This window comes from Triturus cristatus, chromosome 7 (assembly GCF_964204655.1).
Source record: "Triturus cristatus chromosome 7, aTriCri1.1, whole genome shotgun sequence".
Lineage (NCBI taxonomy): Eukaryota > Metazoa > Chordata > Amphibia > Caudata > Salamandridae > Triturus > Triturus cristatus.
The window spans coordinates 314,928,783-314,952,622 of NC_140590.1; the positions used below are offsets into that span (position 1 = coordinate 314,928,783).

The following is a 23,840-nucleotide window of genomic DNA, read 5'->3' on the forward strand; positions in this document are numbered from 1 at the left end:
GGCATTTTGCGTTTTCGTTTGTGGCGAATAGGTCTATCTCTGGATGACCCCACTGCTGGAAGTATGGTTGGAGTACTGATGGGTGTAACTCCCACTCGTGCATCTGGTGGATGTGTCTGCTGAGCAGATCCGCCATCTGGTTGTCCTTGCCTGGGAGGTGTTCCGCCATGAGGAATATGTTCCTCTGAATGGCCCACTTCCACATGCTCTGAGCCAGATGAGACAACTGTGGAGAGTGTGTTCCTCCCTGCTTCTGTATGTAGTACATGGCAGTCATGTTGTCCGTCCGGATCAACACGACTTTGTTGCACAAGTGTACTTTGAATGCCTTCATGGCTAGGAAGATTGCCATCAGTTCCAGAACGTTGATGTGCATCTTCTTTTGTTGCGTTGTCCATATTCCCTGCACTGTCTAAGTGAGTACATGAGCTCCCCAACCCTGGAGAGAGGTGTCCGCCGTCAGTATTTGTGGAACAGGCTCCTGGAATGGTCGGCCCTTGCAAAGGTTTTGTGGATTCCACCAATGCAGAGAGTTGTATGCCCGACCGCTCACCAACACTAGGTCTTTTAATTGCCCGTGAGCCTGATTCCATTGACGTGCCAAGCACTCCTGAAGCGGGCGCATATGTAGTCTTGCATGCGGGACTATGAAGATGCAGGAGGCCATCATGCCTATCAACTGCATGAACACTCGCGCTGGAAGGGAGTGTTGAGGTTTGAACTTTGAGATCATCAGTTGCATGCTGTTGATCCTCACTAAATTTGGCTGAGCTGTGGCTGCCAGAGTGTTTATGGTCGCGCCCAGGTACTGTCGTACGTTTGCGGGTTGGAGATGTGATTTTAGTAATTTAGTGAGAATCCCAGACTGTGAAGAAGGTGAATGGTAAGGGACATGTGGCTGGCACATTGCTGGGCTGACTTTGCCTGAACAAGCCAGTCGTCCAGGTAAGGGTAGACGTGAATGTGTTGTCTCCGTAGATGTGCAGCCACCGTAGCGAGGCACTTGGTGAAAACCCTGGGTGCTGTTGTCACTCCGAAGGGGAGAACTTTGAATTGATAGTGCTGATCCTGAATAGTGAACCTGAGATATTTTTTGTGTGATGGGTGTATGGGTATGTGAAAATACGCATCCTTGAGGTCTAGTGTGGCTAGGAAGTCTCCCTGACTGAGCAGCGGGAGAACCTGCTGTTGGGTGAGCATATGGAAATGCTCTGAGAGAATGGAGTGGTTGAGGGGTCTCAGGTCTAGTATAGGTCTGAGTGACCCGTCCTTCTTTGGGATTAAGAAGTACAGAGTACACCCCTGTCCCCTGCTGGTTGACGGGCACGACCTCTATTGCACCTTTTTGCAGCATACTTGGCACTTCTTGCTGCAATAATGCTAAGTGCTCTACGGACATAGGACGGTGCTTTGGCGGTATGTTGGGAGGAGTGGAGGTTAATTTGAGACAGTAACCGTGCTGGATAATGTCCCTGACCCACCTGTCTGTGGTGATGGCTTTCCACGTGGACAGGAACCGCTGGAGTATCCCCCCGACAGGTGTTATGTGGTCGGGGGGAAGGGAGAGGGCGTCACTGTTTGTTTTTGGGGGAGGACCTGGTGTTGCCGTAACCACGTCCTCTGCCCTTGGTGCTTGCTTTATCGTAGGTACTCTGTGTGCCCCCTTTAGTGTATTGCTGCTGTGACCCCTGGCCTCTAGCTGCTCCTCTATTCCCGGGGCGACGAAAGGAGCCCCTACGAAATTGCTGCGTCTGCACAGCCCCCATCGATTTCGCAGTGTCCGTGTCTTTTTTAATTTTTTCGAGGGTAGTGTCAACCTCAGGACCGAATAAGTAGTCGGGGTTGACTGGCTGATTTAGGATGTTGTTTTGGATCTCTGGCTTGAAACCTGAGATTCTCAACCATGCGTGTCGTCGTAACATGACGCTGGTGTTGATTGCCCTTGCTGCTGTGTCGGCGGCATCAAGGGCGCACTTGATGGATGCATTGGTAAGGAGTTGTCCCTCTCTGATGAGGAGCTCTGCTGCCTCTTTGTATTCGTCTGGCAAATGCTGGAGTAGTGATTCTACCGTGTCGTAATGTGAACGATCATAACGGGCCAGGAGTGCCTGTGTGTTGGCAATGCGCCAGATCTTTGCGGCCTGCGCTGCAATTCTTTTGCCCGATGTCTCCAGCACTTTGGACTCCTTGTCTGGGGGAGGAGCATCACCTGTTGTCTGCGAATGGGCTCGTTTGCGAGCGTTAGCAACCACCATGGAGTCCAGAGGTAACTGACCTCTAATGTACATAGGGTCTCCGGGTGCAGGCTTGTATTTTTTTTCAATCCTGGGGTTTAGCACCCGCGCCCTAGTTGTTTCTTTGAAAATGTCCTTTGCAGGTTTGAGAACTCCTTTCAACATGGGCAGAGTTTTGACAGTTCTTTCTGAAGAGGCGAAAGTGTCCACTAAGAAGTCTTCCTCAACAGTGTCAGAATGGAGTTCTACTCCATGATTGGCGGCAGCCCGTTCTATGAGGGCATTGAAGGCAGCAGTGTCCTCTGTGGGAGAGGTCTTTGCGCTGTAAAGCTGCGTGTCTTGGGTATCTGGCGCGGTACCCTGGTCTGTAGGGTCATCCCATGCCTGATCTGGGTCCTGCAGAGGCTCATCAGGCTCGACATCCCCAGGGTAGGTGGTATCATCTCCCATGTAGTCCTCTACTGCGTCCGTCTCCGAAGGCGTATAGAGAAAAGGACTGGGGATCCTGATAGGAGGTTTGTAAGCGTTCATACAGAACTGGTTCCGACCCAGCTGGCAATTTGTGCTTGAGAGGTATTCTGTAAGAGTCCAGTCCTCTTTCTGGTGTGATCTTCCGTTTGCGGAGAATCAGTTTACCAGTGTTGGCGTCGATGAATTGCGGCTGTGAAGGCTCAGAGTCTGTGTGTCCAGTAGATGGGGACTGTGTCTGGCGGACACGTGTTCGGATCTCGAACATCTTCGGCGCCGTGGGCGGCGGCAAGACAAAAGTGATGTTGGTTGGCGCCGCGTGCGCTTTCGGGGCCTTGTGCGTGTCGGGGCCCGACGTGGATCGGAGGGATGCCCGTTCCCTGATGCGTTGCAACGAGGCCGCAACTTGTTGCACTGAACGCCGAAGGCTCTTTGGAGCCGGTCGGCACCGTGGAGGTAGGCGTCGACTGCTTTGGAGCCATCGGGTCATCGATCCGAAGACAGGTATCGACGGTCGATGGAGTCGATGACTTGGCGTGTGCCGCTGTTTTCGACGTGGACGTAGATGGAGCGGCCATTTTGACTTTGGTGGTCTGGTCCGACGACTTTGGAGCCGGAGGCCGAGGCGCCTTGGGGGGACCGAGGGCCTTTTTCTTCAGGTCGGCACCGATATCCGCTGCAGCAAGTTCGGCGCCGAAATCCCCTTTACTTCGTTCGGTGCCGACGGCCTTTGCTGGCATCGAAGGAGTGGAGGGCTTCGAGGCCTTCGAGCCGATTACAGCCAGTTTCACTTTCGGTGGAACTGGTGCGACAATTGGTTTCGGTTTAGTTGAAGGGAATCCAGTCGTCTTCGTTAATAATGGCTCGTGCGGGATGTTCGAGGCCGGGCCCGAAGGCGGGGCCGAAGAACTTTGAGAGTGATCTCGGGTAAGGCCCGGAGGCGATCCATCGACCTGAGCCTTAGAATGACGCACTTTGACGGCCTCCGTATCGACGGGTGGGCCTGGCTCCTCGCTGGAGCTATCTTCTTCAATCTAAGGATGGAGAGGATGCCCATGCGCACTGTGGTCCAGGGGAGGAGTCACCTATCTCGTGATACTTCGAAGACTCTTCCAGGACAACAACGTGCAAACATCCGGACCCAACACTAGGCGGCGATCTATGCACAGATATGAATTCAGCAGCCCACATGCCTCGAACCTGTACTTTCCATTAGTTGAAATGTTTAATTACTAAAAATACAAGTGGGACGTTCGAATGGTTTGTTAATGCTGCCAGAAAACACGTGGTTTATGAAAGGTGGCTAGCATGTTTTACTATGGCATGAAATTGATGTGGTATCAAACGTATATCAAAAGCAGTAAGTTGCAAACTATTGGTAGTTGACAGCGGCAAAAACAAAGCAAAAAAAATAATAAACTATGGATTTCTTTCTTTCAATCATTATGTTGAGATTGTGTGATTTTTCATTTTTAAATTGCTGTTTTGAATGCATATTTAGCTTGCTGGAGGGGAGATTTGATGCCGGCTTCCTGCAGTGTTAAACAACAGACACCCAGCTGCAAAGAAAGATTTTTTTTCTCCAGTAGGAGGTTACTCTGGTTGCCTGTAAAGCTCTTTATTCAGACCGTAGTCTGCCTCAAAGAACTGTGAGAGGGCAGGTAAGGGGGAATTTTAGAAGTGCTGGTTGAACAAAGAGAAAAAAACTCAATCTCAGTGATGTGTTCAGCTTACTACACCACACCTAGCACCCAAGGACATGCAAGGACTGCTCGCCACTGGACAACTGAGGCATAAATAGGGTGGCCATGTGGCTGCATGTCACCATATACTTCCACACACACACTTACTGTGCCCACCATCCTGGGAGACCTGGAACATAATTCTTTCCTGGGCATAAAAATGGGCTCCCCCCCAGCTGCAGTGTTGTTGTATTTTTACAAACCCAATGGCAACCTTCTCCTCTTAACATTCTATCTTCAGTGCCAAAAAACACGGAAGCAGGGCAGCACTCTAGGTGTGTGGTTATGTGGCGAGTGACTCTAGGACCGGTAAAACTGAGGCACAATAAAATGGTTGTGCAATGGACAAAAAAAATAATAATCAATAATCCAATGTATTTAAAACCCAACATGCTCCTGTGTATATGTCCTTGTTTTAAAGCAAACTCTCAAAATGTATCTATGTATTAAGTAGGTTAACTACTATGATCATCAATCTAATTCCAACGATGTGGGGGTGGGCGGGAGGAACCAACAAGGGGTGAAAGACCGTCGTGCTACATACAACTCACAGGCCGTAACTGGCAGCTGGCACCACCAAACACACTGTCCAGCAGCTTCTGTGGCAGCACTCACTGGAGAGCCATATAGAGCAAGGCTGAGGGCGAATTGTGGGCCATTGTGAAAATACTCAGGTTAATTGTAGCGCAGTAGGGTGCTGCAATTAACAGGAATACATTCAAAAGTGCCCACAATCAGACCTCGGCCACTCTCCATTAAGAGAAGAAATGCAGCAAGCCCAAAAGCATGACATGCGCTTTATACGTTGTGCTTTTGAACTTGATGCATGCCTTTTCTTAATAGAGCGCGGCTCCGGGCTGATTATGGGCACTTGTGAATGTATTCCTGTTAATTGCAGCACCCTGCTGCGCTGTACTTAACCGGAGTATTTTCACAATGGCCCACAATCAGCCCGCTGCCATGGCCCATTAACCCGTTTACCGCGACGGTAATTCCGCCGCGGTGCGGGGCGTTTCATTGAGTGGACCGGGCAGCATCGGCCAACGGACGTGCACAGCACTACCGAGGTAGTGCTCGCGACGGCCGTTGGCCGACGGGCGCGACGAAGGGGTTAAAAAAGAAAAGTAGCAAGTACAGGAGACACTTGCTTTAGAACTCGACCCTGGAACCTGACAATTACAGTTTTTCGCGAATGCTCTCCTGGGATGTGTGCGCGCTTCACTCGGGACACTGCGCGCTCGGAGTCACTGAGGTGTGCAGGCGCGCAGCTTACAGGGAACACTGGTCATCAGTATGTTTAAGCATACCCTTTAACATTGGTAATGTTTGTGTAGCCCTTTGAGATGAACTTAGCGTCAAACCAAAAATCCTCCTCTTAAGACTCTTTATGAAGCTCTACTCTATGATATTGCGCAGTTCGGTTAACAAGCTCAATATAGCCAATGTTATCATCTGGAGGAGAAGGTCTGGATGGCTATAGGTCGGGGTCATTATCTGGTTGAGGGTCAGCATTATAATTATCCCATGGGTCAGTATCCTATGGTGTGTAGTCATCCATATCGCCATCCCATGTATCCTGTGGCTCAGGTGATGGTGGTGGAGGAGAATGTGTAGGTGTAATGAGTAAATCTGGATCAATGGGTGAAGAAGGTGGAATGTATGGTGGGAGAAGGGTAAGTACCCATATTTTTCTTTTTTAGAGGAATGCGGTAGTCTTCTTGTAAGGCCATTTTCCTCAGGAAGTTTGGCACGAATATGTCCAGTTTCTGGATGAATCACAATCTCCTTCTGTTTCGGATCCGAAGCTTGAATAACGGTCCGAAGCTCTTTAGTTAAATTACTTTCTTTGGACACCGGTTTTGGTGCCGAACGTTTCGGTTGCAAAGTTTTCGGCTCCAAACAGTTAGCCTTATACACCGGTGGCACGGAAACCAGAAGGTGTTTGGATTTCGACGCCAAAGGTTTCAGGTCAGCACCGGCGTGGGAACAAGTAGAGCCTGAGCCAGAAGGCTGTTTATGTTTTGCGCCGAACTCGAAGGAGGGTGCTCAAAACCTTTTCTCTGTGCCGAACTTGGCCCGAAGGCAGAGGAGGGACCGGAGTCTTTTTATGGGGGAGATGGTAGGGGAAGGAAGTCTCTTTACACACGATCTGTTGTTCCGGTGTGAGGTCTTCGGCATCGGATTTGGCTTCTCACACAGAGATGTGTTGCTCCTCCATTTCAGCTTCCTGCGCTTGCAATTCTTCTTGTTCGGACTCGTCTCCGAGGAGATTTGGCGCGGAGCCACTTTGCTGGTACATTTCGTGACGTCGAGCCAGACGGTCACGGAGTGTCTTCTTCTATTGAAACGACCAATATGAGTCACAGTCCTAAGGGCCTTCCACGAATCTTCCTATAAATGATACGCCGAGAATGGGAAATGCGATCGATAAACAATACCGTTGAGGGTAGTGGATTGCGTGTCTAAGAAGGCCTGAGAACGGTGCCAAACCGGAGCGCAACAGTTCACATCCGAACCCGATGGCGGAAAAAAACAATCTAACAATGGAGTCAATGCCCATGCAAACTATCAAAAGGAGAAGTCACCTACCTTGTGACTGGTTTTCTTCGAAGAAGTCTTTTCCAAAGAGCAAACATATGGACCCAACACTAGATGGCAATCTATGCACAGCATATGATCTACTGCTCATATGTCTCGAACCTTATTTTTTTAAATTAGTCTCGGATTTATTCTGGAGTGGGTCTCATCTATTGTGAGTACAAAAAAAATGCTTAGCACTACTTTCTGATAAACCTAAACTGGTCACCCACACCTACCACAAACAAGAGCATTTTGTGTTATTATTTTTGCCTCTGCAAACCAAGATGGGTTGCCTGGTCTCTTTACTAAGTTTACCTTGTTTTGGTCTGCTATATAAAGAGGCAGCTTCCTACAATATGCTGTAGAACTTTACATGGCGAGGTGCCTTCCGAAGACCGCAAGACCACATCTCCCCTGCCTTGAAAGCCCTGCATTGGTTACCGGTTGCCAGAAGATCCTGCACACGGCCCATGGGGCCATTGACGTCTTCTCTAAGTGAGCATGAGCACGCTGCAGATTGGCAGCTGCATTTTTTGCACACGTTACTACACAAGTTTATTTTGCAAATGCCATTTTCACATGAGAACCTATTGCTGTGTTCCTGAGATTTGGTCTGAACATTGTAAGCAAGGTCGATCAACAATGTCCCCTGTTATTCAGTCTGGTCAGGCCCTAGCACCTAGACAAAACATACAGATGCAGCTGTTGTTTGGGAACACGTACTTTGGTCTTATTGGAATGCATGAATAGGTAGCACACACTTGGAGAGGGACCTTCCCAGGGAGAAGAGCAAGACCGCTTCTATGATGTAGATCTACCATCTATAGACTGAGGTATGGGGTCTGCAAATAATGCACAGAGATCTTCTAATACATAATCATTCTGCTTCTATATGAGGGGAGGCCCTACTGTCTTTTCATAATGACAGCTCCGTTCATGATTTATGGACTAATTGCTATGCTTACCATATTTGTGTTATGCATTTTCTTGTTCATTGTGGAACGTATACTGCAGATTAGAGCACGTTTGTTAAAATAAAAATTGTGAATTTATTTGTGTCCGTCAGATCATATTGTGGACAAGTACAAGAGTGCGAGCGAAAGGGTGCGTCTTGCAACCACGATTCCTGAGAGAGTCAGGAGTGTTGTGTTCTGGGGTGTCTAATCATCTGCTTCTCTGTGAGTGAGTAGGGGAGCAAAATACACTGTAGCTAGTCAGTCGGTCCTGGGCTCATGGGTACTAAGGTGGTAGGATGACCCAGTCCCTATGCACTAAGGTCCCATAATCCTACGCATAGTTCTGTGTTTGTGCAGAATCCCTGCAACAGATCTGCATTCAAGCTGCTTTGTATCACCCACAAAGTGATGCATGGAACGGTACAGTTCTTCATCAGGAATAAAATCACGAAACACACTCAAGAAAGAAACCTCTGCTCTAGAGTGGCACCTCGCCTCAAAATCCCAAGTTGCAACAAAAAACACAATGGGTGGTACATCATTCTCTGTTCAAGTAGCCAAACTATAAAAGTCTCAACTCCCCCCCCCCTACCCCCCCAATTTAAGATCCACAGATAACCACCTTATCTTCAGAAAACTACTCAAGAACTGGCTCTTCCCCACATAACCACTATACGCAAAAAGATAGATTTATACAGCATATCTCTGTATGTAAGAATGTATTTGTACTATAGATGTGTACCTATATATCTGTATTGCCTTGTATAAACATGTAAAATACTTTAAAAAGATTATATACAGATATTCATTTGTTCTGCTTAACAAATGAACATATTACTGGTAGTTACTCTATTCTATGTTTTGAACATGTATAAAAGTGACTGCATAGATAAGTAAATATTTTTATCAGAACTATCTACAATCGCTTCACTATTGATCTAAAAAATATGCATACATAAGTAAGGAATATGCTACTTACCAGTATGCATCTGTTCTTGGCATGTAGAGCTGCAGAGTTGTACACTTAGCATAGGTCGCCATCTGGTGTTGGGCCCGGATGTTTGCAGTTTGTTTTTCTTCTTGGACAGTCTTTGGAAGTCACGAGTTTGGTGACTCCTCCTTCGGTCCGTACTGCGCATGGGCTTCGGCTCCATCCTCAGATTGTTTTTCGCCAACAGGGAAATGATGGAGCGTAGTAATAACAGTGAGAAACCCATGTGTTGTATCTAAATAAGATGTACTGGAACGGATACAGGTAGCCGGGGAGGCGGGTGGCCGTGTACAACTCTGCAGCTCTACATGCCAAGAACAGATGCATACTGGTAAGTAGCATATTCCGTTCGAGGCATATGAGCTGCAGATTGTACACTTAGCATAGATTATATAGCAGTACCCAACCTTAGCGGCGACCACCGGTATCCGTTGCAGCTGTTTGAAAAAGTGTCTTTAGTACAGCCTGGCCCACCCTAGCTTGCTGCTTGGAATGCACATCTACACAGTAGTGTTTTGTGAAGGTGTGCGGTGTAGACCATGTGGCTGCCTTGCAGATGTCATCTAAGGGTATATTCCCTAGAAAAGCCATAGAAGCCCCTAACTTTCTTGTAGAGTGGGCTTTAGGGGGAACAGATAATGTTCTCTTTGCCTTTTGATAGCAAATTTGTATGCATTTTACAATCCACCTAGCTATCCCTGATTTTGAAATGGGGTTGCCTTTATGTGGTGGAGAGAAGGAAACGAACAATTGTTTAGTCTTCCTGAAGGGTTGCGTTCTTTGTATGTAGTATAGTAACGCCCTTTTTACATCAAGTGTGTGTAAGGCCCTTTCTGCAACAGATTGGGGTTGCGAAAAGAAGACAGGTAATTCCACTGATTGATTGAGGTGGAAGGGGGAAATGACTTTGGGCAGAAACTTCGGATTTGTGCGAAGTATGACCTTGCTGTGATGCATTTGTATGTAGGGTTCCTGTATGGTGAACGCTTGTATTTCACCAACCCTTCTAAGGGAAGTGATAGCTACAAGGAAAGCTGTTTTCCAGGTGAGAAACTGTAGCTCACATTTGTGCATTGGTTCGAAGGGCGGACCCATTAGTCGTGTAAGAACTAAATTTAGATTCCATACAGGGGAAGGTGGTGCCCTGGGAGGAATTACTCGTTTAAGGCCTTCCATGAAGGCTTTAATAGCGGGCACTCTGAAGAGTGATAAATGCTGCCTGTTTTGTAGATAAGCAGCGATCGCTGCTAGGTGTAGGCGTATGGATGAATATGCCAGGTTACACCTGTGAAGATGGAGCAGATAGCATATGATGTGCTGTATGGATGCATCTAGGGGGTTGATTGTATTGTTACGGCAGTAAATTACAAATCTTTTCCACTTTGCGGCATAGCATGCTCTAGTGGTAGGACGTCTGGCTTCCATGATGATGTTCATGCAATCAGGGGGAAGGTTAAGGTATCCGAATTCTAAGATTTCAGGAGCCAGATCGCCAGGTTGAGCTGAGCTGGGTCCGGGTGCCTGATTTCTCCATGGTTCTGGGTTAGGAGGCATGGGGAAAGGTGCAGTTTTTGATGTGGTACCACTGATAGTTGTAGTAGCGTGGTGTACCACGGCTGCCTGGCCCACGTTGGAGCTACCAGAATGAGTGTGAGGGAGTGCTGTTGTAGCTTCCTGACCACTAATGGAATTAGTGGGAGAGGTGGAAAGGCGTATGCAAATCTGCCTGACCAGTTCATCCATATCGCATTGCCCTTGGACAATGGGTGTGGGTATCTGGCGGCGAAGCTTGGGCATTTTTTGTTTTCGTGGGTGGCGAAGAGGTCTATTTGAGGATGCCCCCACTGTTTGAAGAATGGGTGAAGAACTTGTGGATGCAGTTCCCATTCGTGTAGTTGTTGCGTTTGTCTGCTGAGCAGATCTGCTATGGTGTTTTGTACTCCTGGAACGTGCTGTGCCAGGAGAAAGATGTTTTGGGGAATTGCCCATCTCCATATGCTCTGGGCTAAGCGGGAGAGCTGGGGAGAGTGTGTCCCCCCTTGTTTTTGTATATAATACATCGCAGTCATGTTGTCTGTGCGAATGAGGACTGCTTTGCCCGAAATTTGTTTTTGGAAAGATTTTAGGGCTAGAAAGATCGCCAAGAACTCCAGATGGTTGATGTGGAGCGATTTTTGCTGTGGCGTCCATAGACCTTGCATTGTGAGGTGTAGGAGGTGCGCTCCCCAGCCGGAGAGCGATGCGTCCGCTGTTAGAATCACCTGAGGAACCGGGTCCAGGAACGGCCGTCCTTTGGAAAGGTTTGTGGTGTTCCACCACTGCAGAGAGTGATGTGTGCGGCCGTCCACCAACACCAGATCCGTCAGCTGACCCTGGGCCTGGTTCCACTGTTGTGCTAGGCACTCTTGAAGTGGACGCATGTGGAGTCTTGCATGGGGCACTATAAATATGCAAGACGCCATCATTCCTATGAGCTTCATGAACACTCTTGCTGGAAGAGAGTGTTGGGGAAGGAATGTTTTGCGTAAGGCTTGAATGCTTGTGATTCTGGCTGAGTTTGGATAGGCAATACCTTTGGAGGTGTCTATAGTGGCCCCGAGATATTGCTTTGTGTGAGATGGTATGAGGTGGGACTTTTGGTAGTTCACCGTGAAGCCTAGCTGGTGGAGCAGTTGGATGGTGCTGTTTGTATGTTGCACACATTGGTGGTAGGACGTGGCTTTTATCAGCCATTCGTCTAAGTAAGGGAAGACGTGAATGTGTTGACGTCTGAGGTGTGCTGCTACTACTGCTAGGCATTTGGTAAACACTCGTGGTGCAGTGGTGACCCCGAAGGGGAGAACCGTGAATTGGTAATGTTGCCCGTCCACCACGAACCTGAGGTATTTCCTGTGAGAGGGGTGTATTGGAATGTGAAAGTATGCGTCTTTCAGATCCAAGGTTGTGAGAAAGTCTCCCTGGCAGAGGAGTGGGAGGACTTGTTGTAGAGTGACCATGTGAAAATGGTCTGAGTGTATGTAGGCATTTAGAGGCCGGAGGTCCAGAATGGGTCTGAGGGTCTCGTCTCTCTTTGGTATTAAGAAATATAGAGAGTAGACCCCTAGATTTCGTTGGTTGACGGGGACCTGCTCTATAGCATGTTTTTGCAGGAGTGAAAGTACCTCTTGTTTGAGCAGTGTGGAATGTTCTTGAGACATTGGACGGTGCCTTGGTGGGATATTGGGTGGGGTAGATGTTAGCTCTAGACAGTACCCTGACCGAATGATTTGGGTCACCCATTTGTCCGATGTTATGGACTCCCATACGTGGATAAAGTTTTGTAGTCTGCCCCCGACCGGAGTGGAATGGTCTGGGGGGAGCGGAGGGGAGTCATTGTGCGGGGGGGGTGGCAGAACGGGTGTTGTTGGTTTTGCCCCTGTCCTTATTGTTGTTACCCCTGTAACCACCTCTCTGATTGCCCTTTGAAAAGGTATTTTGAGGAGGGGACTTGTAGGAGGTAGAGGCGTTATCGGTGGAGGAGCCTCTGCCTGTGCCACGAAAGGACGAGCGTCGAAAGGAACGTTTGGAGGCTTGTTTTTGGAGTGCCCCCATAGACTTTGCTGTGTCTGTGTCTTTCTTCATCTTTTCGAGCGCTTCGTCTACCTTTGGCCCAAAGAGTGTTTCCTGGTCAAAGGGGTGATTGAGTATGGATGCCTGGACTTCAGGCTTGAACCCTGAGATCCTGAGCCAGGCGTGGCGACGAAGCAGGACACTGGTATTTATGGCCCTAGAAGCAGTGTCGGCTGCATCGAGGGCACACTTAATGGAGGTGTTTGTAATTAGTTTACCCTCCTGTATGAGGTCATGAGCCTTGTGCTTGTATTTTTCTGGAAGGTGCTGCATAAGAGCCTCTAGTTCGTCATAGTGTGCTCTATCATATCGCGCAAGCAGTGCTTGTGTGTTTGCAATGCGCCACATGTTTGCAGCTTGGGAGGCGGTGCGTTTACCAGACGCGTCCAGAAGTTTAGATTCCTTGTCTGGCGGTGGGGCATCTCCTGAGGATTGGGAGTTAGCCCGCTTTCTAGCTGTGGAGACAACTAGGGAATCTAGGGGAGCAGGGCCCTTGATGTAAGCAGGGTCTGTGGGTGCCGCCTTGTACTTCTTCTCTATTTTAGGGTTCAGTACTCTGGCTCTGACAGGGTCTTTGAACACCTCTGTAGCGTGCTTGGTGACACCCTTAAGCATGGGTAAAATGGAAGTAGATTTGTCTTGTATATCAAATGTATCCAGTAGGAAGTCTTCTTCTACTGGTTCACTGTGCATGTCCACCCCATGGTAGTGTGCTGCTCTCTGCACTAAATGATGAAACCCTAAGGAGTCCTCTGGAGGAGACGGCCTTGATGGGTATAGGTCGTCCTGAGGTACATTGGGTATATCAGGGTTATTGTAATCCTCCCATGGATCTGGGGTCCCTGGTGGAGTGGGATCCATTGGGGCGTCCGCCGGGTAATTGTCCGGGTCCCCATCATCCGGATCTGGGGATGGGGCCGGATCGTAGTGAGGTAAAGGTGGCGGAGACCTGTGAGGTGGAGGCGGTGGAGGAGGTGGAGGGGGTAGGGGAGGCGGTGGTGGGGAGGGCACTCTGAGGGGAGAAGTAGCAGAGTCCTTCCTTTTGGGTGGAGGAGGAGGAGCCGGAGCATCAAGGCGTCTTTTCTTGGTAGTTAAAGTCAAAAGCCCAGTCTTTGGATCTTTGGACAAAGTCTTTTGTAAAGGGTCTGGTGTAAACAGAGCCAACGGTGTCGAGTCGTCTGTCGGCACCGGTGATTTCGGAACCGGGGGTTTCGATGGTCTGTGTGCGCCATGCTTTTTTGAGGTCTCCGGGTGTTTCGGCGTCGAATGATGTTTCGGCGCCGGAGCGTCGGTGCCGACAGATTTGTGTTTGTGTTTGGTCGGCACCGAGTGTCCAGGCTTCGGCACCGGTGGTTTCGGAGTCGAGCTGGATTTTGCAGTCTTCGGTGCCGGATGCTGTTTTTCGGCACCGGGTGTCGGCTGGCTCGATCCCGAGCTGCCATGAGACTTTGGGTGCTTCGACACCGGGCCCGAAGGTGGGGTGATCGAAGTTTTGGTTTTGGTTTTGCCCAGGCCGGCAGGCGAGGGAGTAACCTGAGTCTCTTTGGTTTTCGGCGCGGGGGTGGGAGGGGGCATAGTACTCACGGCCCGCTGCGCTGGTGTAACGTCCTCCACGTCGGAGTCGTCGGCCTCGGAAGCGCTGACGACGTCTTCCTCCTGCTCGGTGTGTGTTTGCCCCGAAGCTTCGGCGTCGTCTCCGAAGATGTCCGGTGGAGCTGCAGAGGATGAGTGCGCCATGGTGCGTCGAGCTCTTCGATCTCGGATGGTCTTCTTCGATCGAAAAGACTTGCAGGCGGGGCAGTCTCTAGCCTCGTGTTCCGGAGAGAGGCAAAGGTTACACACCTGATGGAGGTCGGTGTGGGGAAATTTAGACCCACATTTTGGGCACTTTTTGAACGGAGTCCTTTCCATCGGCCGGGACCGGAGTCGCGGAGGGCCCGAAGGCCGGTGTCGATGTACGGGATGGAGAAAGTTCCGCTTCGAGAGATGAAGATGATGAACGAACTCGAAGAATCGAGGATTTTCCGTCGAGGCTGGAACCGTAGAAGTTCGAAGCCGGAGCACGAAGTATCACATCCGAGCCCGATGGCGGAAAAAAACAATCTGAGGATGGAGCCGAAGCCCATGCGCAGTACGGACCGAAGGAGGAGTCACCAAACTCGTGACTTCCAAAGACTGTCCAAGAAGAAAAACAAACTGCAAACATCCGGGCCCAACACCAGATGGCGACCTATGCTAAGTGTACAATCTGCAGCTCATATGCCTCGAACATAAAATTAATTTAGAGTACACTTGAAAGCCGGACATTATTTAATGCATCTTTTATCTACATAAACTACCTTCCTTTATTCATCTATATACATTCCATGTTCCTTAAAGAGCTATATCTTTAATTACTTTTGGATCTATATATTTATTACTTTTACTCATGTATTACTTTTCTTATAATTCAGCATATACAATGCACTACCCTATGTTTCACCCGTTCTCAATATATTCTCTAGCTCAACTATGACTTATTTCAAACCTATTTCTACTACTCTTTCTAATGCACTAGCCTATTTCTCACCCTATACCTCGATCAATATATCCATGACCTCTATTCTCTTTCATCCCAAACCCCATACCACTACTATGATCTGCAAAAATAAACCTTTAGAGACTCTTACCTACTCCACCCCTTCTTGCATCATCTCATACCTCTTACTATTCCGATCCCCCAAAACAAGTCTTTCTAAACCCTTCTCTGACTCCTCCCCCCCCTTTTATCATCCCCCTCTGCCCCCCTTTTACTCATCCCAAGCCTCCTCCTATCGCTATGAGTTCCAAAACAAAAAACTTTAAAAATTCTAAATCCTTCCCTTCTATCCCTCCACTATCCTTTTCAGTCCAAATAACAGACTAACATGTACACCACTCAAATTAATTTCATATTTCACTATACTAATTCATCACTAATCATTTATGCGTTCGAAGAAGCATGCTACTCGCCGAAAAAGTGCTTCAACACCCCATCAAAGGTAGCACACATTTTATAAATCTCCCCCCGCCCCCCCCCCCACTATCCTTCTCAATCCAAATAACGGACTAACTTATCAACCCCTCAAATTACTTTCATAATTTCACTGTACCAATTCACCACTAATCCTTTATGGGTTCCAGAGTAGCGTGCTACACGCCAAAAAAGCAGTTTGATGCATCGTCAAGGGTAGTAAGCGCTATATAAATGCAATTACAATAAGTTTACAATACAAAGTGTGTGTATGACATAATTAATGCCTAAACCCATCATTGATGGAGGAGGCACTTTTATTTGAAGGCTAAGCCAATGCTCATTTAATGAGGTGATCTGGCTACTAAAGTGCATAGTTTTTACATTGTTTCTAAATGACATTTATGTTTTGGAAAGGTTGTGAGATGCCCAGCCCGAAGGGGAATGTTTGAAGCATGTGCATCTAAGAAAGATCGAATGCTGGAGAATGTCCCAGACCAGTCAAAAACAAGGGCATCTGTAAAATATTGTTCAAACTCCTAGAGAGGTAGCGATTTTGGAACGAAAAAATACTTCAGAGACAAAAATCTATTTTTTAATTGGTCTGTCAAACGCACTGAAACATCTCCCACTCAGGTGCACCGGGTGGACTCTGTTTAATGTAGCTGCCCTTCACCTTTGAGCCCAACTCCTACCACTGCGGGCTGGATACCGTGCCAATAGTAGAGGCCCAGGGCCCAGTGGCTCCAACATCAGAAAATGTTCTCTAAGGAGTGACTCTCCAGACATTCCTTCTGACTAAACTGCACCTGTTCGAGGAAGACTGAGGTTCTTTCTTACTCAATAGGATGAAATAAAATTCCAAAAATAGGTGTTCTCAGTGGTATAGCAGATGTGTAGCTTGGAGTTCAACACCACAACACAAAACATACCACCATGCCCCAATGTCCTTACCATCTACAACTGCTAAAGGAGGAAGTCCAGGCACTCCAAGCCACAGGGACCATTGAGCTGGTCATAGCAAATGAGTCTACTCCCTGCACTGAAACCCCAGGAGGATGACCCTGGAGCATATGAGGGGAAGAGGAACCCTCAGTGTGATTTTTGTCCTTGGGCCTGTGCTTTGGTATGCCACGCGCTCCTTTTACTCGAGCTCCGGCTCTGTGGTATCCAGCGAAAACATCTGAATGTTCTGCTCACCTACTGACTGCAGGCCTGATTGATTTGTCTTTTACCCTTCAGTGTGAAAAATATCATGTAGAACAGACAGATCTGGTATCTTGGGAGACTCCATTTTGAGCATTTTATGGTGTTCCTAGCAGTGCTCACGTTGGAGCAAGAATGTCTGTGCACAAAACACTTTGCCAGTCGGGCAGATTGAATTGATCCACTCAGGGTACAGGCACATGATTCACATCCTATGTTGGTTAAAACAAGGGAATTTCCCATTACACTCATGGTAAAACTGGGAGGCTGTTCCCTCCTTAACCACCCCAACTGCCATTCTCCAAATACACCTGGATTTCTTGAAGGGCCCACCCTAGCACTGCTCCAAGGTAAGTCCTCTCAGTCGTAATCAAGCAAAGATGTTTGGTTGAAAAAAATAAAAGATCATTATCTGGTACCGATAGGCACGGTAACCTGACGTTTTACAGTCACTGGTTTTGTAGTCATGATGGCCGATCCCAAAGGTTCTGGAGAAAAAACATTGTCTGACTCAATGTCCGAATCCGATGGCAGAAAAGAACATTCTGAGGCAAAGTCATTGTCCTAGTGCACGGTGGGCTCATGGTAGAGTCACAACAGCTGTGACTCAAAAATAAGTTTGAAGAAAAACAATTTGTCAATGTCTGCATCCAACACTAGATGGCTAATGGAATGTGGGAAACTGGGATTTTGTTGCAGTAGTTCCTCCACTTTTTGCCTAGTATTTGAAGCAACTTTGACTAAAGTGCACTGTGTTCCTGCTAACCAGGGCACCAGCGCCAGTCTTCTTTCCCCAAAACAAAACAACTGGTTAATTGATCCCCAAGTGACTAGGGCAACACCTCCATAAGTCCCTGGCAAATGGTAGCTCTGGTACCTAGAGCAGAGGTACAAAAGAGGGTACCTAATAGTTGCAGCCTATCTTGTGCCACTCTAAGGGACCCAGCATCAAACTCATACAGACTGCCGCTGCGTGACAAGGTGCTTTAAAAAGTGGAAAAACTACATGTCACAAACGTGTGGGCTATGTCCCCTAACACTCCATGTGATATTTGTAAGTCACCCATACTCAGGCCTTACAGCCCTAAGGCAGGGTGCATTATATTACGTGTGTGGACATATCTGAATGAGCAGATATTGAACTGGTCAGAAAGGAGTTCCCCACCTACATGATGGCTTCACTGAAACTATAGATGTTTGGTATAAAACATCTCATATTCATAAGCCCACACTGATTCCAGTGTTGGACTTAATACATGCCACCAGAGGGCCCCTTAGAGGTGCCCCGTGAAAACCTACAGGGTACCGGAGTGCTGACTGACCATTTTTCGCCATTCAGCCACCAGAGACAGGTTTGTGACCCCCCAAGAGCAAGGTTCTTTGCTCTCAAGAGGTCAGAAGCAAAGGTTGCTCGGGCACAGCGTGTTTATACCTCCTCCCACAGGATGACCTGCAGGGGAGCTTGAAAGAGCTCACTGCCTTTGGTATGTGAATCTGGCTTCCCTGAGAAGAGAGGAAGCCGACCTTCTTTATCCTGGGCCCTTTGACACCTGAACAGGCGGGATAATTAGATAGTCAGATAATCGTGTCCACCCTCAGGCTAGGACCAACCCTAAGGTGGGCTCCCTGCAGTGGACATGACTTTACAGATTTGGTCATCTTGGTGGTGGCAAACATAAGAAACTAACGGATGAGTAGCCGCGCTTTATAAGCCCCTGACTGGTTGATTGATGCCCACTTCTCACAGGAAGTGGTCATATAGGGAGCGTGGTGACCCAGGGGTAAGTAGCCCACTGGCTACCACCCTACACTCCCCTAACAACCCTAAATTCGGTACTTAGGGGAGCACCTGGCAACAGAAAATTTGATCCTGTCGACCTGAGAGAAGAAGACTGACTCAAAGAGTCGCAAAGAGCAAGAACAGAAGAACCAGCAACTAAGTTGGCGCCAACCTTGCCGGCTTGCCTGCGGACTTCGACAACTGGACCAAAAGACAACTTGTCCAGCAGCTGCTGTGTCTCCAAAGCCTGGGAGACCTGCCAGCACTTTAGTCAGGAACCAAGAACTCATGGGGAACAGCATAACTGCTACCAAAGACCGCAAAAACCAGACGCTAGAAAGCACCACTGTACCAGAGTTGCCTAGGCCGACCTGAAGTGGGCAAACTATATCAATGTGGTCCCCAGACTCTCCAGACCAAAAGCCCACCTTGATTTTCCCGATGCCTAAGGACATTTCTGCACCCTTTTCCCTTGGCTGGTAGAGAAAAGGACCAAAGGTTTCTCCATGTCCCCACACATTAAGAGGCCTGAGCCCCCTGTCGGTTCAGCCCGCCTGGCCTCCCGGTCAAAACCTGCAGCTTCTTTTCTTTGAGGCTCCAAGACTGCAAAAACCTGGTGCTGGAAAGCAGCACTGCACCCGAGTTACCTAGCCCGCAGACAATGACAGCTCACAAGTGTGCTACTCTTGTAATTACCTCATATGTAAATTAACAGACTGTACATATTTCAGTGTATTGAAGCACTAAAGAAGAAACTCCCAACAGCATCATTGCCAGAATGATAAGAAACTTTGTTTTGAAATGTCAGAAATGCAACCACTTTCGTAGTATGACCACAATGTTTTGGGTTGTTCGTATATCAGAGATTACATCATGTGGTTCAATATGAAACCACAAGGTAAACCAACTGCATGGCCCTGTTCATTCTATTTTGACACTGCTGAAAAGAATTATCTGCCAACAATTGTCTATATACAAGTACAAACGAATGGCCTGCAGGATGTTCTTCAAATACTAATAAACATTTTGTGAACGCTCTTGGTGCTGAGCTTATTATCAAAGGAAGAACAAACAATTGGTAATGTTTTCCACCAACCACAAGGTGTAGCTTCTTGCAATGTTTCTTGTACATTGGGAAGTGAAAGTACAAATCTCTGAGGATGGCTGTTGACAAAAAGATGCCCATATCTAGAAGTGGGATGATGATGGTCATCTCAAATGCTGCCAACTACATTTATCTATTTAATAAGTGTACTTTAAATACTCTGGATTCAATCCATTTTTGGGAAGGGGGAAGGAATCGGGAAATATACTTGTGGCACAATCTATGAATGCTATACGGCCCCTTTCGAGTGCACTTTTTAAAAGAGAGGCATGTGATTTTCACATATTTGTTTGCTTCAGATTGTGATTTGGGGTATTTTACAACTTATGAATAATCTGTATTGAGAACATTAAACGCCTATTGATTTGAAGCCATTTTCTGGATAAACCGCAGTTTTTTTTAACCATTTACAGCACTTCGTTGCCTTTGGCTAAGTTTGTGCTATACCAATACCACATATATACATAGATACAAAACAACAATGCGTGAAGATCTTTGTAGTTTTAGGATATCTCACCTGCATTATCCTCCTTAACATCTTGTTATTTTTTATTTAATTAAAAAAAAAAAACAATTTAAGAGTACGCTGACGACAACAGATTACGTAGCAGCCATTGACAAACGTACTTCTGAGATCTGCCAGAAATGTCATGTAGCCCAGTAAAGAGACTGGCTTGATAGCCACTTCTGCAAGAGCTTTTTCAAAAAAAACGTATTCATTGACATAACAAAGTCCATGATCTACAAGCAGTGATCCCCTATTCTGTAAAAAACCCAGCAAGTATCTGCTTGAGTACTCAGCACCCAGATCTCAGGAAACCTAGTAAGCAATTAAGCATCTAACATGTTGTTTAACCAAGAGCTCTCCTTTTGCCACCAAATCTCAGCAGTCCTGAGGACTACCAAATTCCACATCATTATGACAAAGTTCTAACCTCTCGCGGAACCCACTAGGATCTTGGTATGCCTAGACTGGACCTTATTTACATTAGGATCCCAAGAGAACAAAATTAAAAAACTACAAAGAGTGCAAAAAGTGTCTCTTCTTAAAACAAACAAAATCTTCTTACATCACCCCAGCACCAAATTAATTAATGTTTCTCCGAGTGGCACAGTGTATGACATTTGAAAGATCTTGCACCATGTTCCAGTGAGCTAGAGGGTCCTGCCCTAAACAAGAGTTTCAAGAAAATACACACTGCTAAACTCACATCCACAATCTTGGATTAAACAATGAAATACCCGATTAGCCATTCCCAGTTCAATCGGACGTGACATGGTGAGAAGTATTACAATATTGGGCACACTATTCTGGAACTCCTTGGACAAAGACTGGAGGAGTCAACATGCTTACTACAGTTCAGATGTTCCTTCAAAAGAAGGCCCTATTTAGGACTTGGCCTTCCAGCAAACCAAAAAAAAAAAGGACAACTTCCCACTGTCCACAAAGTGATGTGTTGAGGCCCCCCAACAAGAAGCACCCTCTGGACCCTAGGTAAACCACATACACTGTAGGATGCACAGTGCGGAAAGGTGGACTCTTACTTGGTGTGTGCCCTCGGTGGCCATGTGGGCTGAGTTTACAATTCTGCTCCTCCAGCCTGAGGAGCCGTCTATCCGTCTCTCTGAGCTGGTACTTCTCTATTGAGGTAGATGTGTCCTTGTTCCTGAGACGGAAAGCTCCATTTCCCTTCCTGAAAAAAACAGACGTCATGAAAGGCATAGCAGGATATAGTCCTATGAGGCGCGTATGAAGCGAGACCATGCCTGCATATCTAAGTGATAAGACCAAGGGTGCATGCTTTAATCAAAAATTCTTCCTCATGATTATCCTCTCAGAATCCATAACCAGTAGAACATCTCAGCAAATGTGCAGGAGTCCAGAAAACATTTTGCAATACATTTTCTATTTTTTAGGCTGAATTATAAATGGAAAACATGGCTACAAGACATTTTTGAATGCCATTTTGTTTTAACCCAATTAGTCAAATCAATCATACAATACATTTGAAAACCTGTATAAAAATTATTTAAAAACAAAATCAAAAGAGAAATGTAGCCTTCATCACACTCATAGTGAGGACAAACTATACCCTTAAAAATTCCTGATTCTGTATTGTTCCATTATGCATTGCAGGGTTAGTCAAGCAGTTTATTTTTAAAGGTGGAACAGAAGGAGGATCTGAAAATACCAAATGTGTACCCATAGTTTAGTTCATATGGAGACATATGGCACATTTATCAATTGTGAGAAAATACCCATGTTAGAAAACTAGCATCACATATCAGGAAAAGATACCTGTAAACCTAATTTTCTACCATGATTCACCCCTACGAAAGTTGACCACTGAAAGGTACCACCCATTTTTGAGATCTTGTGGCACTTTAACAAAAGAGAAGGAATATGCTACTTACCAGTATGCATCTGTTCTTGGCATGTAGAGCTGCAGATCTATACACTGTGCATAGATCGCCATCTGGTGTTGGGCCCGGATGTTTGCAGTTTGTTTTTCCTCTTGGAAAGTCTTTGGAAGTCACGAGGTCGGTGACTCCTCCTTTGGTTCGTATTGCGCATGGGCTTCGGCTCCATCCTCAGATTGTTTTTCGCCAGCAGGGAAAGATGTGTGTTGTATCTAAATAAGATAAACTGGAACGGATACAGGTAGCCGGGGAGGCGGGTGGGCGTGTACAGATCTGCAGCTCTACATGCCAAGAACAGATGCATACTGGTAAGTAGCATATTCCGTTCGAGGCATATGAGCTGCAGATTATACACTGTGCATAGACTATATAGCAGTACCCAACCCTAGCGGCGACCACCGGCATCCGTTGCAGTTGTTTGGAACAGTGTTTTTAGTACAGCCTGGCCCACACTAGCTTGTTGCTTGGTTTGCACATCTACACAGTAATGTTTTGTGAAAGTGTGCGGTGTTGACCATGTCGCTGCTTTGCAGATGTCATCTAATGGTATGCTCCCTAGAAAAGCCATAGAAGCCCCTATCTTCCTTGTAGAGTGGGCTTTAGGGGGAACAGATAGCGTTCGTTTTACCTTGTGGTAGCAAATCTGAATGCATTTTACAATCCACCTAGCTATCCCTGATTTAGAAATAGGGTTGCCTTTATGTGGTGGAGAGAAAGAGACAAATAGCTGTTTGGTTTTTCTGAAAGGTTGTGTTCTTTGGATGTAGTAAAGTAAGGCCCTTTTAACATCCAGTGTATGTAAAGCCCTTTCCGCAACGGTTTGAGGTTGTGAGAAAAAGACTGGTAATTCTACCGACTGGTTGAGATGGAAGGGAGAAATGACTTTGGGTAGGAATTTTGGGTTGGTGCGGAGTACAACCTTGTTCTGATGCATTTGGAGAAAAGGTTCCTGTATAGTGAGTGCTTGTATTTCACTAACCCTTCTAAGGGAAGTGATGGCCACTAGGAAAGCTGTTTTCCATGTGAGAAATTGCAGCGCACGTTTATGTAATGGTTCAAAAGGCGGTCCCATTAGCCTTGTGAGAACTATATTCAAGTTCCAGACAGGTGAGGGTGGTACTCTGGGTAGAATTACTCTTTTGAGGCCTTCCATAAACGCTTTGATGGCAGGCACCCTGAAAAGCGATAGGTGCTTCCTGTTTTGTAAGTAAGCAGCAATTGCTGTGAGGTGTAACCGAATGGATGTATATGCTAGGTTACACCTTTGTAAATGGAGCAAGTAACATATGATGTGCTGTATGGACACATCTAGAGGGTTGATTGTGTTGTTATGGCAGTAAACAACAAATCTTTTCCACTTTGCAGCATAGCATGCCCTAGTAGTAGGGCGTCTAGCTTCCCTGATAATATTCATGCAATCAGGGGGAATGTTAAGGTATCCGAATTCTAGGACCTCAGGAGCCAGATCACAAGGTTGAGCTGCGCTGGGTCCGGGTGCCTGATCTCTCCATGGTTCTGGGTTAGGAGGCATGGTGAGAGGTGTAACTTTTGGCGTGGTACTACCGTGAGTTCCAGTAGTGTGGTGTACCACGGTTGTCTGGCCCATGTTGGAGCTACCAGGGTGAGCGTGAGGGAATGTTGTTGTAGCTTTCGCACCACTAACGGAATCAGTGGGAGAGGTGGAAAAGCGTATGCAAATTTCTCTGACCAGTTCATCCATATCGCATTGCCTTTCGACAATGGGTGTGGATATCTG

At 47.0% G+C, this 23,840-nt stretch overlaps 1 protein-coding gene across 1 annotated transcript in view; it reads right to left on the reverse strand.

The window, feature by feature from the left end:
- Positions 1-23,840, reverse strand: part of KMT5C (lysine methyltransferase 5C) — a 176,932-nt gene that overhangs the window by 44,097 nt on the left and 108,995 nt on the right. Inside the window, exon 8 of the mRNA XM_085616374.1 lies at positions 21,209-21,357. Within this exon, the coding sequence (XP_085472500.1) occupies positions 21,209-21,357 (149 nt within the window). The remainder of the gene's footprint in view (positions 1-21,208; positions 21,358-23,840) is intronic.